The sequence below is a fragment of the Manduca sexta genome, chromosome 6, assembly GCF_014839805.1.
Source record: "Manduca sexta isolate Smith_Timp_Sample1 chromosome 6, JHU_Msex_v1.0, whole genome shotgun sequence".
Classification (NCBI taxonomy): domain Eukaryota; kingdom Metazoa; phylum Arthropoda; class Insecta; order Lepidoptera; family Sphingidae; genus Manduca; species Manduca sexta.
Window position 1 is genome coordinate 1,732,394 of NC_051120.1, and position 14,376 is coordinate 1,746,769.

Here is a 14,376-nt window from a genome sequence, read left to right on the forward strand (position 1 = left end):
TTATGCCGGCCTGTTGGAACCAGATATATACAGGCTGTGTACGAAACACGACATATTTATGTGGGCCACTATGCGGGTTTTAACACCTTGTGTACGGTGGTCGCTATCCGGGCGGATATAAAATATATCCTACCACCATTTTTTCACATGTTATTTTTACTTGCCATGGTGGCGTATCTCATATGTTCATAACTCATGAGTTTCATAAAAGAGCACTATTATAAAACAATTTTTATATGCAACAAATAATAAACACAATTTCATTTTTTTCCCAATATTTCTATTATATATACTTTTTTTAGGCATGTTGGACCTTGATGTAGATATCTTTTACGACCAATGGAACAGCATATATCAGAAATTCAAATATAGTTGCGCTCCTAGCTAGTGCCCGACTCTGAGAGGCTTATCATTGCGAAGGCCTTTTACCCAAATGTCGAGGCAAGTCATGTTATATGTTCTTTGAGTCCCTTGCAAGCGCTTGGCCCCTGCACGCGCAAGACACTGCTTAAAGATTTAATATGATGAGACCATTAAACAGACTTCCTAAATATCAGTCTGAAAAGTAAAATAGACATGAAAATAAAACTATTTTACGAATTTTATTGCGATTTTTATATTATAATGTTCCACCGACGTTTCAAAGTCCTTTCAGCCTTCGTGACCACGAAGGTTAATTGGGAAATAGTTTTATTTTAATTTCTAACATTCGCGTAAACAAAAGAAATCTAAGTAAAATAGATATACGCGTCATTCTTCCAAAATGAAGAACATTTTCGTGTCATATCTATCACAATATTGGGTCATTTACCAAATATAATTCAATTTAAACACGTCTTGTCAACAGCCTAGAGTGAAGTTTCTAGAATAATCTATTTTGTAGTCTATGTAAAGAATGTTTAACGACACTTCCTTCCTTCATAATTATTCAAACCCAAATACAAAACGAAGGATTGTATCAATTAAACACATCGATCTTTGTTCCTGTTTGCCAAGGTAACTACCAAATAGAAGAACCAATTATGATTTAGTTCTAAACATACAAAATATTTTTTTTTACAAAATCCAAGCTTTGTATTTAACACAGTCTTTCCTAACATTGTCTGGTGATCTAAAATTCTAAAAATAAACCTTAAAACCCAAAGACCATATTTTAAGTATCATTAACATGACTATACTTGACGTATAGGAGATCGCGATCACCACCGATTGTCTGCGTCAGTCTTTTCATTGGTATATTTAATAATTCAAACAGGTCGAAGGTCCCTCATCATTATGTATACAGGAATAATAATGTTTGTACGGTACTCAATGTTTCCATTACGGGCTAAACTGTGGACGACTTCGGGTAGCTATAAACAGATACATTAGTGTTGAGTATTGCGGACATTTGCAAAATGTACCAATCCAGTGAACCTGCTAGGAAAGAGAACAAGTTCGAAGCGTCGATAGAGGAGTTGAAAAAGAAAACATTTGTGACTGCTGCGGATATCGAGAGTTATGGTAATATGAATTTTATTTGGGAATAGTTTTAGGTTTGATTTTGTTTACCTCTATATTCTGGTCGAATATGTTCGAGATACTCATAAATCACGCCTCTATCCCATAGGGGTAAGCAGAGACTATGGATTGACTATTTACACGATTCTGGCATACTTCTCACGCTTCCTCCACCTTCATAAATTTTTTCATGCATTCCCGCCGGATCAGGGTAATTTTAACCTGGCCTTTATTAAAAATATCAGATCTGACATTCGAACGTTCGGTGCGGTCGACCCCTACCGGCTCTTCCATCCATATTCGCCTTATATATCTTATTTGTCAGTCTACTTATCATCCCATCCTCTCCAAATGCCCAAACCACCTCAGTATACCTTTCTCAATTTTAGTAACTACATCCTCTGTCACTCCAAACATATCCTTTACCGTAGTATTCCGCACTCTATCATTCAAAGTCACCCACACATCAATGACGAAGCGTCAATAAACCCGATTCCCTCCGGCTTCCCTTTTAGGTTTATTTACGGGTGTCTCAGTTTTGTTTTCTGTTAAATTGCCGATATGTTAAGGCATTTTTTTTGCTTCGGGTTACCTTTTGGAATATTTCACCCTTCGCCACTGCCACACAAGCTTCTTAACGCTCTCATTTCCACTGCTTAATTTTACTTTCATGATTTTTCTGCCACACTCAACTTTCACTACCATACATCAGAGTGGGCAATAACACTCCTCTACAGAAAGCCAGTCGTGCGTTTTTAGCCTCCTTGCGGCTACCGATAAGAAGTGCAACGCCTCATTCACCCGATTTCCTGCACTTACTCGTTTGTTGATATGATAGTGATTTTACTTGTGAAAACACAACCTAGATATTCAAACTCTCTTACTTGCTGTAGCCTGTCATTACGGATTACCTACAATATTGCATTCTGTCATGCTATTGTTCCTTTCAAACACCATTACTTTCGTCTTACTAAAATTTACTTTCATAACCTTTCTCCTAAAAGCACCATCCATAATTTGTTTATTAAACCGCTTAAATCGACATCAATTTATTAGTTGGCAAGGAATTAGACTAGCAGGGAGTACCAATACCGGCCAACGTAGTAGCTACGGACCTCCTTGCACCATCCATAATTATCTTTAATTTCTGTTACCCTTCCACCGATTACGCAAGAATTACTTGATCATCAGCGAAAACAATGAATTGATACCTTATTCATCCTCAGCTTGTAGTCACTCTCTCATATCCTTGACAGGTATCCATGAATTGGTTGAACAGCCATGGAGATGCTAAACATCCCTGTCGCACACCCATATTAATGCGAAACCAGTTATAGGCGCCATTTATACACAAGTACTAGAGTTCACATAGATATAGATAGATGTATGAATTTCCATATACATAAATAGATGTATGATATTGATATAAAAACTGTCTTCTTACAATAGGGACAAACTTCTACAATGAATATACGAAAGTAAACTAATTTTGTTTTTTATTTTGCCAATTATTTATTAATTTATAAGATATATTTATAGGTAAATCCTAACTTAACTATAAATATAATTTCAGTCTATATGCTCATTATATATGGCCATGTCTTATTATTCGAGGTAGAGAAGCACGTTATAAACAACCCAGGCTCTATATCGAGTATCACACGTTAGATCTTAGTTCATAAACCGTCCATCTAACTTTTATTTATTTATTTAACGAAAGGCGTAATACAGAACACAATCATTAATCAAAAATACTTAAACACTAAATTACATTAAGTCTAGATTGCTTCCCATAAACCTATGCCCTAATGAAATTAAAATGCGGAATCGACTCTACAATAAACAATTCAAATATTACTCTTATTTTTTCTACGACGAGGTCTGTGTCATGCTCCCAAATGTTTTTAACCTTGCGTTCAGATTTGTCTCTTTGATGAGACGTCTTAATGTAATAAATACATAGGTAAATTACTTAGTACAAACATTTTACTAAATTTACTATTTACGAAAATTAAGATAAGAAAAAAACTGTATTTAAATACAAGATATAAATTGATAATAAAAAAGTTAGATATGAGATCAAATACCTATTTTAAATCTTGTATGGTTTTTCAAATACTTCTGTTTGAAATAAGTCCTATTTATGATGCTAATTAGGGTTGAAGTACCTATTAACCATATTGTTGTAGTCTTTAATTGCGGATGCGTAGGAGTATTTTTCGTAATAAAGTATAACGTAGTTTTATCTTTGGAATGTTCCCTATGACAAGACGGTACCTCTCATCATGTAGGTACCTATCGTCTAAAATTATACACTGACTTCCAAAAATATTTAATATCCGCAAAAACATAAAAACATGAATTTGTGTTTGAAATAATTCTAGGCGTATAATATAAAATTCAATATTTTTTCATGAATTGTAGTGTTTATGGAGTCTATTTTTTTCTGTAAAAACGTTTTTATTTTTAGCTTTTTTGTTAGTTATAAACATATCTAATCGAACCCAAACAAAAAAGTAAACATATCCTATTTTGTTTTAAAGAGTTTTCATGAGAGGATGCAGAAGCATCTTCGAAGTTGAAGATAAAACAATATTTTTAATACAGGAGTATTTAAAAGCTATACACATACCATTAATATTTGAAAAAATATAAAGAGTTTTATAAAAAAACAACGAATAACAGTTTTTTCTGTAGTCCGAATGGCCCACATGTGGGACACCAACTTTTCCGACACTTTTTTTTTGAAGACGTAAGAACAATAGAAAGATCAAATGACTCTTAAAAATAAGTATATAGGTAAATGCAATAGAAATCACAACAAAAAATTACTAATACTGCTTTATGTTGACTTCTCACGGAAAATGCTTGTGACATAAATCATCTGTAAAAGAGGATGTGTAATTACTAACTTAATTAAAAAATATTGTTAATGGAAAAACATGCTGTTTGCAATTAAAGATATTTTTATTTAATAAAGAGGTTACCGTATTTTCCAAAGCTATATGTTCAAGAATTGTAATATAGGTATATATAAAAAAAACATAATATTCCTACAATATTAGAACTTTGTTTTTATTGTTTCAAATATGTGGATATTGTTTCATTCATTTCAAAATTAAAATGAGGTATATGTTAAATGCCGTAAATGTTTGCTTAAGACCGTTGCTCGGGGGAGGGCCTAAAGTATGTGCAATAAAATGGCTGCCACTGCAATGTTAATTTTTACCGCCAAGCCGCAAGCATTGTTATATAAGAATTTAAATTTTAAAAGATAGTCAGTGTAATATTGTAACTTGACTAAGTTCTCCGGGTAAGGAATTACACGCCACGCATTTTGTAACTCAAAGTTCGAGTTTTTTTACCATTGTATACATAATATATTATATACACCTATGGATATTCATGCCATTTACCATCAGGAGTTTCGAAATTGGTTTCAATCCAAAGAGCTCTAAGATAACTAACAGTAACATCTTTGTTGAAAACAAATATGCATGTAATGGTTTTTCTATTTAAACGTGGATCTCTAAATTTTCTCCTAGTAGGTAGTCTTCAAGCGCAATATATTCATAATAAGATTGAATTTATCTCATTATTGTGTTCAGCTTTATTGAAACCAGCTTGTTAAGAAATAATGTCGCTCCGTAATATTCATCATATGAGTAATATCTACGATAAAATAGAACAAATATGTGGTATAAAATTGCATTTTTTGAAAGGGGCGAAGGAGTTATCCAGTGAAGTGAATTTAGATTTTAATAATGTTGGTAAGTTATAATGGGAACTTTTGTTCCATATTTGGCACTGGGTTTAGTGTTATAAATAAGAATTTTTAGAACAAAAGTTTAGGAAGTAACATAGGTTATAATATGCCAGCTCAACTAACCACCATTTTCAGTAAAAGATCCCAATCCGTTTTAATGATCCATTACAAAAATTGACTTATCAGAACAAAGGTTTTTTTGACATGCTTACAAATGAGTTAATTTGATTGAACCCACTGCAACTGATGGTAAGTGGAGTGGGGTCCAATAAAATGTCGACTGACGAGAGAGAGAGATTGATCTCTTCGCAGTCGACACAATTATGCCGGCCTGTTAGAACTTGATATACACAGGTTGATCCCGGAACGCGACACACTTACGTGGGCCACTACGGCGGGTTTTAAACCTTGTGTAAGGTGGTCGCTATCCGGACGGATTTAAAATATATCCTACAACCAACAAAATTTTGTATCCGCTCGGATAGCGACCACCATACACAAGGTGTAAAACACACCATAGTGACCCACATAAGTGTGGCGCGTTCCGGGATCAGCCTGAGAAATTATACCCGGAACATAGGCACCTAGTTATTTTAGCTCCGTTTTTTTTATGTTGATTTAAAACACGTGCGTGACAATTGTAATTTTTTTGGTAAATATATTATTGTTCACGACTCCCATGCTCTCTGAATTCATGAATAGCATATTATTTTAATTAAATGGTCATGTGCTGTACGTAAAAGTTCACGTGATTTTTTATTGTAGATTATAAATGTTTTGCTTAATGATCAAAAGTAAAAAAAAAAAATATAAATGCTGATGGAAACGACAAACAAAAAAAAACTACTGCATCTTAAAACAGTATTTTTTTATGTCATACTGTTGGCATTTTCTCTTTTATTGTCTTAAAGGTACAAAATTTGTAATAATAAAAAAGTACACAGTTTATTCCTGGTAGTTTTTACTGAACTAATAAGTAATAGGTCAAACCTTTTTCTCTAATTGAAAGCTTCCCTAAAATGTCTGCGTACCATGGTCTGAATTTTTATTTGAACAGGTAATTTCAGAAAACGCGGCTTAATTAATAAATATAGTAACACTTCGCACAGGATAACAACAAACATTATTCCAGGAAAGAGTGGCATCACATCGGAATGCCAGAAGGCACTGAATCGCTCATTGACCAACCCAGAGGAGTTCTGGGGGGAAGTTGCGCAGGAGTTGGAGTGGACGAAGCCCTGGGACCGCGTCTTGGACAACACCAATCCACCGTTTACAAAATGGTAGGTTTTTTTTATACGGACATGGCAAAGTGAACCCATCATCACCCGACTTCGAAAAAAGGAGGAGGTTCTCAATTCGACTGTAATTTTTTTTTGTGCTCTATTTATATTTGACTAGTGTAAAAATATAAATGATAGAACTCCCTTATACGTTCGCAGGTGGGTAGGTGGAGAGATGTCGGTATGCTACAACGCAGTAGACAGGCACGTGGCAAATGGCCGTGGCGAGCAAGTGGCGCTCGTCCAAGACTCGCCGCTCACCGACACCGTGAGGAAGATCACCTACGCTGAGCTCAAAGAACAGGTGAGTATGACGAAGGGTGAAATATTTCGAAAGGTGACCCGAGTAACAAAAATTAATTAGCATATCGCGGCCAATTGGACAGAAAACAAAAATTAAGACAAACGTAAGTAAATATAAAAGGGAAGCGGGTAGGAATCGTGTTGTATGGACGCTTTGTCAGGAGTCAGGGTCCATCTAATAGAGGACGAACTTATCATAATAATCTCAAGTTATTTAATTAATGGCAAAGATTAAAGCTATTTTCAGAACTGCTCGTTTAAAACTGTTAATTTTCTTCGCAGACGTCACGCTTGGCGGGCAAGCTGGCATCCCTCGGGGTTACCAAAGGCTCCAGGGTCCTTATCTACATGCCTCTCGTACCAGAGGCAATCATATCCATGCTAGCCACCAACAGGATAGGCGCCATACACTCTGTTGTTTTTGGAGGTATTGTATCAGATATTATTAAATTAAAGCTTGATTTTTCAATCATTTAATAATAGTTATTCATAAGAAAAAACATTCTTTATTTCTTACTAAAAGTACATGGGAATAGAAATTACGATTTTTATATACTTTCCTGGAGAACTGATTCCCCATAATAACTTTTATCCCAGTTTCACACCCTACAAGTTTACTCTTCTCTTACCTCTTCTATCTCTATACAAAATATCATAAAAATTGGTTCAACTTTCGCATTTAATACTGTATTATAGTTCAGAAAATAACATAACAAATTACATTATGTATACGTTGATTACGTCACCTTGAAGGTTTTGCTGCAAGAGAACTTCGCACGCGAATAGAACATGCGGAACCGACTGTCATCATAGCAGCCAGCTGTGGAGTCGAGCCTAACAAGATTGTCAGGTTAGTATTTTTTTGAGTATCGGACGGTGTATGGTGTAAACCGCGAATGGGACACTGGAATCCCCGGCTTAGCGACTGTAGAACCGTAGAGGAAAGTTGGAAGGAGTTAGGGGATATCTGGGGAAGAAAGTGTGGTGGAAGGAGAAGGAACCCTCTTAGGATGAGTGGAGGGGAGAAGGCCAGGAAACGTTCGCGAGCCCTCAATGTGAATTTGGCAATCACACTGAACTGTGTGCCTAGGCCGCGACAAATATCTCCCCGTGCATGGGCATGCAATCGGTGTGACTTGTAGTATTAAGGGCGGCTGCGGACGAGAACTTAGACACTTACGTCGGAGGAAGTCCACAGTCGCCCCTACTGTGCCGAAGAACCACCGCGTGGTTTTCATTCTAGCGCGCTCTTCACCTTGAGACGTAAGATACTGTCTCAATATTAACAGTATTTACGCTGGTTATAATGTCCATTACGCCAACACAACAGTCCATGTTTATTGCTACTTGACGATCGAAATAGACATGGTGTTACCTATCCAGACGATTACCATTACCTATGATAATGTATGTTTACTTTAGATACAAAGATATCCTAGACGAAGCGCTATGCCAGAGTTCGCATCAGCCCAGGAGTTGCATCATCTTCCAGCGAAGGCGGGTGCTAGAGTGCATCCTGGAGCCAGAGCGTGATATCTCCTGGGACGAGGCGCTAGAGGCTGAGCCAGTGGACTGTGTCTCCGTGGAAGCTAATGAGCCCTTGTATATTCTTTACACTTCAGGTAAACAATGAATCTTCTTTTGTTACCATTTAGATATTAAGTATTGAACCAATGTGGTGAAATTAATGCATTTTAACTACTAAATCGATTTGATTAAATAGATTTTTAGTAATCTGGAGTCCCACGGAAAGACAAAAGCTACATTTTTAAATATTTTTCATAAACAAAATTTAACCTGAGGGCTGAGTAAAACCACGAACAAAAGCTAACTAAGGTAACTAGTTTTCGTTGCAACTTTGATAGACATCTTATTAACTTTTGAGTTTTACGTGTATAATAATAATAAACAAGCAAGTTACAACAAATAACAAAATAATCTTCATAATTGACGTATAGCAGGAAAACTGCAATAATATATTTGTATAATTAATAGTATACTAGTAATAATTTATTGAAGCCAAAAAAACAACGACCTGCAATGAACGTGACCTCTCTACGTACATTAACATGGCGTAGCTAGAGTTATTTTCTAGTGGAATTTATACCTTAGGAAAAAATTATTAATATTTGGCAATGGGGAAGGGGGAAATTTCCAAAGGGTAACCCGAACCGAAAAAAAAATCCTATGACGAACGTAAATAAACCTAACAGGGAAGCCGGTAGAAATTAGGTTGTATTGAGGCTTCGCCACGGATATTTACTAGTATTAAAAGTGATGAGTCTAGATGTTATTGAAAGGGTCTGCCGAGAAGCATGTCCACAGTTGCACGTCAAGTTGCACCTCTGACTCTTCAAATTTGTGTATTATCGATCCGTCTAAATTAGGCTTTAGTCAGATTTGAACATCAATACACTTTAGATAAGTTTCTCAATATGTTGAGACTTGAAAAAAGGGGCGCCGAATTTTTGTCATTGGGTTGTTTATGTAAGTATACTAAGGCCAGCCCCGCTCACAATTATGTAATGAGCATGATATAAATGTTCCAACTCATTCATTCATCAACTTTGCTTTAACGCATTGGTTCAAAACGAACAATGTATTTGATTCAATAAGAACCAAAATGTAGACCAATAATATTACTAATATTGATAATTATCTGGTAATATTATTGGTCTACATTTTGGTTCTTATTGAATCCAATACATTGTTCGTTTTGAACCAATGCGTCGTATTTACTCTATGAGTTTTTGAATTCAACTAAAAATCTCGTTTTACTGTTCCGTTGTTATTGACTATTAATTAACTACAATGTTATTGTAAAACGACCCGGACACACTTAGCATTCAATGACAATTATACTTTGTAATGTTTTTATTACCTACATTTCACGTAGCATTGTTTTATTGTTTTTCACTTTGATTCAGTTCATTATAAGACAAATATTATATACTATACATAAAGGTAATAAATATCTATAAATTGATCTGCTCGAGCAATCATGGTGCATCATAAATCAAAACGTAGAATTAACAGCTTCCGATTATAATTATTATAATTCTTATCTCATCGTACTAATATCGTCTTACTTTACTGGTGGTAGGTCTTTTATATGTGAGAGTCCGCCTGAGTATGCACCACCACAATGTTTATTTTTGCCGCCAAGCAGCAGTGTTTAGTCTCTGTTATGTTCTGGTTTGAAGTACATTGTAGCCAGTGTAACTACTAGACATAATAAGACTTATCTCATGTCTCAGGATGGCGAGCGTAGTGGAAAACCAAACAATACTTTGTAATTCAAACAGTAGAAAAACCATCTAGTGTTTCTACTGTTTATGGACGGTTGTATCGCTTACCATCAGGTGAACGACAAGCTCGTCTAGTCATTCAAAGAAAATAAAAACATAATAATTAATTAAGTAGGTAATTATTAACATTTTTATGTAGAGTTTTTGTTCTCACCGCTAATTATTGTGTTATAACTGCAGTTGTTTATTGAAATCATAGCCTAATTAGACACGGCTTCAGTTGTTTTAAATAAAATTCAATTAGTTTTATAATTTATTCACGTTTATAAAAAAAAAAAAATGAATTGAACCTCTCATAATTTAAAATGTGATTCGTACATACTACCATTTTCTATAATTACTATTCTCTATGATATGCAGACACTATTAATTGTGTTTAATTATGGTGGGTGGCTCGAATAAAGAACTAGATATACGATTATTAGAATCAGTAACGTCGTCAATTTGCCCTTAAATAAATAGAGGGAGAAATTATTTTGGTTCTCTATATCACTTACGCTATAAAAAGGGTCAAAATGGATTATAATTATATATTCTATTTGCTACACCTTATACTTCGTATGATTTACTTTCAAAACAAAACTGCAATTTGCTATTTAATCTCTTCGTCTATTTTTAATCTATAGTAATACACACCGTAATTATACAGTTGGCTAATTCCCTTTATTAGGGATTTTTCATTTTTTTTTTAACAAGGACTGCTTCGGTGGCGTATTTGTATTGCGTGAGCTGTACGACCGGTACTCTGGGGTCCCAAATTCGAAGTCCGGGACGGGCAAAGTGATATTGGGTTTTTCTGCTCAGTATCAACGCGGGGTCTGGAATTTACATCAGAAATAGCGAAAGGCTCTCATCATGGGACGCAATACACATGACAAAAATGGGTGCCCTCGTTGTACCCCTGCCTATCCCTTCGGGGATAATGGCATGATTAGTGTTTATTCAGTTTTAATAAAGGTTTTAATTTTATTTCCCATTCATTATTCTGTATTATTTTTTGCCAGTATTATTATCTAGAAAAGGCTTATTCATTCTCTTTTATGATAATTGCACTAAAATTAAATAGTGAACTATAAAAACAATGTCCTTTTGTTACCAGGTACAACAGACACGCCCAAAGGCGTGCAAAGACCATGCGGGCACGCTGCCACGCTTTGCTGGTCAATGAAGGCGGTATACGGGCTGAAGAAAGGCGTGTGGTGGGCGGCTTCAGACCTTGGATGGGTTGTGGGTCACTCCTACATCTGCTATGGCCCGCTGCTAGCTGGTATGACTTCAGTGCTGTATGAGGGAAAGCCCGATCGCACTCCAGATCCTGGCCAATATTTTAGGTAGGTTGTGATTTTTTTATGTATTCTATCTATTGCTTCGCGTCCAATAACTCTTTTAAGGTTTGCTGATATAGTAAATTAGAATAAGTTAATAACGCTGAACACAACCCAAGCAATGATGATAAAGACTATAAGAAGTTAAAGAAGAAGCAAAAAACGTTACAAAAATGAGTTCCGCAATTAATTTCTATAGCGCAAACATCACGGCAAGCTGACCTCTGCAAATTTTGGACATTCAGCAAGTTGAATCTATATACAACTATAAAAGTTGAAGCTCTTGTTTAATATAAGAACTTGCTAGTCTAAACTTAGCATGAGAACTATATTAAGGCTAGTGGACCTTTATTAAAATTAATATTTAAGACCATCCTTCTTCTACCCAGGATCATTGAGCAACACCGCGTCAACGCCATCTTCACGATCCCTACAGCATTCAGAGTGCTAAAGCGAGCTGACCCCAACGCCAAGTACTCCAGGAGGTACTGCCAGAAGTCTCTCAAGACCGTCTTCATTGCTGGCGAGCATTGTGACCAGGATACTAGGGTAAGAGTACTGCAGCCATTGGTAGACCCTCGATAAAGTTTTGTTTGCTAGGATATTTCAGGACGCGATTGACTTGGTACCACTACATCACAGAGGAGAAGACCGGTGTGTCCTGGAAGTTTACTGACCCATATTTCCTCTTTTCAATCTTTCTTGTAAAGGTTGAAACGCATTCACAATACTCTGGCGATGGCATTAACGGTGCTGATAATGCTCAGATTATTTCCAAAATCCATATTTATAAGCTCAGCCTAAAAACCATTCTTTAATAAGTTTATGTTCTCTGTTTATTTCTCGTTTAGGTCCTTTACGATAATTTATTTTTCAGCAATGGGCCGAGCGTGTCTTCGGTGTTCCAGTTTTGAACCACTGGTGGCAGACGGAGACAGGGTCGCCCATTACGGCACCCTGCGTAGGATATGGAGTCAATGCTATACCACCACATTCAGCTGGTTATCCCGTCCCTGGATATGACAGTAAGACCACAGTTTGGATGCATGACTAATTTGGTATCAGAAGTTACCAGCTGTCTCAGGGCTTTAGTTCTAAAGTGTCATAGGTAGCGCTGGGCATAAAGTAGCATCTTTGCCGTTACATTTCGTATTATATTCGTATTAATGCCGATTGCTTAATAAATCTCCTATTGTATTATTCCGGTGAGTAAATATCATTTTGCACATACAGGATTTATTGTGTAGAAAAAATTACATGGTTTCTTATTGCACTTTCTATATTAAACCACTTCTACATAATAAAATAAGACGTTTGTTTTATAAAACTGTTTCTTTAATAGTCCGTACACTGAAAGAAGACGGTACAGAGTGCCAGCCCGGCGAGGTTGGCAGGCTGGTCGCCAAGCTGCCGCTGCCTCCAGGGTTCGCCTCCACACTCTGGAAGGCTGATGAACGCTTCAAGAGCATTTATTTCGAATCATATCCTGTAAGTAATATAAAGTTTCTCATTGGTTTGATTATGCATGAAAGTTTTAATAAAGTAAAATAATAAATTGTTAGAAAGACGTCACGGCTTTGAAACGGGTACTACCACTTCCAAAGAGGAGAATGTTAATTTCGTTTTCATTCCACCAAAATTTTGGAATATATTTCTCCTGTTTGAATGTAATTGCAGGGCTAACTCTCATATAACGGCTTACTTTTCTTGTCATTATGGCGAGTCTTAAGTATAGTCGGTCACCTGAAGGTAAGTTAGCCGTTCATAGGTACTATTTACTTTTTTCCAGGGTTACTACGATACCCAAGATGCTGGCTGGATCAGCTCTGAAGGCGCAGTTTGGGTGGTAGCCCGAGCTGATGACGTCATCAACGTGGCCGGCCACAGACTATCCACAGCTGCGCTTGAAGACGTGGTGCTACGGCACGCAAGGGTCGCTGACGCTGTAGTGGTGGGTGCACCAGATCCTACGAAAGGAGATGTGCCCTTGTGTCTGTATGTTATGAGACCTCCTCAGGATGGTGAGTATTGGTGTTATGACTTGGTCGTCATGTGTTCTTATAACACCATAATGACGACTTGCAAGTCGTCATTATGGTGTTATAAGAACACATTGTGGTACGAAGGAATATGTGGAATTTATAATTTCCTATTTATGAGCGGTCATCCTTTATTGTCTATAAAATAAAGTTGTCTTTTACCCATCCCAAAAATGTCTTTCCTTCAACGGTAAAAAGAAAAAATGAACTAAGAGTTCGTAGATTCGATGTCCATTTCAGATTAAATTTTACATATCGCAATTTCACGATAACATCCATATTTTTTTTCAGATGAAGAAATGGTAGCGGAAAGCACAGTGACACAAGAACTCATTGCCTTGGTCCGTCATCTGATTGGGCCAATCGCGGCTTTCAGAAAAGCCGTAGCAGTTCCCGCACTTCCCAGAACTAGATCAGGAAAAGCCCTCCGAGGAGCCATCGCGAAGCTAGCAAGATCTCAGCTGGTCAAACTGCCGTCAACGATAGAGGATCCCTCAGTGTTCGGAGAAATTAAAATTGCTTTACAAAAATTCGGATACGCTATCGACGCTCCCGATCCAGAATTTTAAGTCAATTTGTGATTCTGAGACTTTTAGAAATGTGTGGATTCTGTTAAATGGAAAAAAATATGTGTCTGATTATTTAAGAATATAAATTAATTTAATTACCTACTTAGGTTTAAGTTGAGGTACAATGCTGGATTAATGTAGAGTCAATTTTGTAATTTTATAGGATAAGCGGATATTGCACTGTAGATATAGAAAATAATATTTAAATTACTTAAAAATCTAACAAATAAGATAATGTAGTAAGTACATCTTCTTGATAATAATAATAATAATCATCATCATT

General features: G+C 36.2%; 1 protein-coding gene across 1 annotated transcript; it reads left to right on the forward strand.

Annotated features, from left to right (window-relative positions):
* Window positions 1–1,332: 1,332 nt before the first annotated feature.
* Window positions 1,333–14,354, forward strand: LOC115440911 (acyl-CoA synthetase short-chain family member 3, mitochondrial). The gene is made up of 12 exons (XM_030165416.2): window positions 1,333–1,503; window positions 6,399–6,549; window positions 6,709–6,853; window positions 7,135–7,279; window positions 7,606–7,702; window positions 8,275–8,474; window positions 11,260–11,491; window positions 11,875–12,034; window positions 12,363–12,510; window positions 12,828–12,973; window positions 13,275–13,506; window positions 13,816–14,354. Exons 1-12 carry the CDS (start codon window positions 1,398–1,400, stop codon window positions 14,091–14,093), a joined length of 2,040 nt encoding a protein of 679 aa, XP_030021276.1. The 5' UTR covers window positions 1,333–1,397; the 3' UTR covers window positions 14,094–14,354.
* Window positions 14,355–14,376: the final 22 nt, after the last annotated feature.

Bases quoted from the DNA above. Each gene is read 5' to 3' on its own strand.
- LOC115440911 (XM_030165416.2), top strand. From the start codon at position 1,398: ATGTACCAATCCAGTGAACCTGCTAGGAAAGAGAACAAGTTCGAAGCG. The intron at 6,550-6,708 runs GTAGGTTTTTTT...ATACGTTCGCAG, and splicing joins AATCCACCGTTTACAAAATG to GTGGGTAGGTGGAGAGATGT. The intron at 11,492-11,874 runs GTAGGTTGTGAT...TCTTCTACCCAG, and splicing joins GATCCTGGCCAATATTTTAG to GATCATTGAGCAACACCGCG.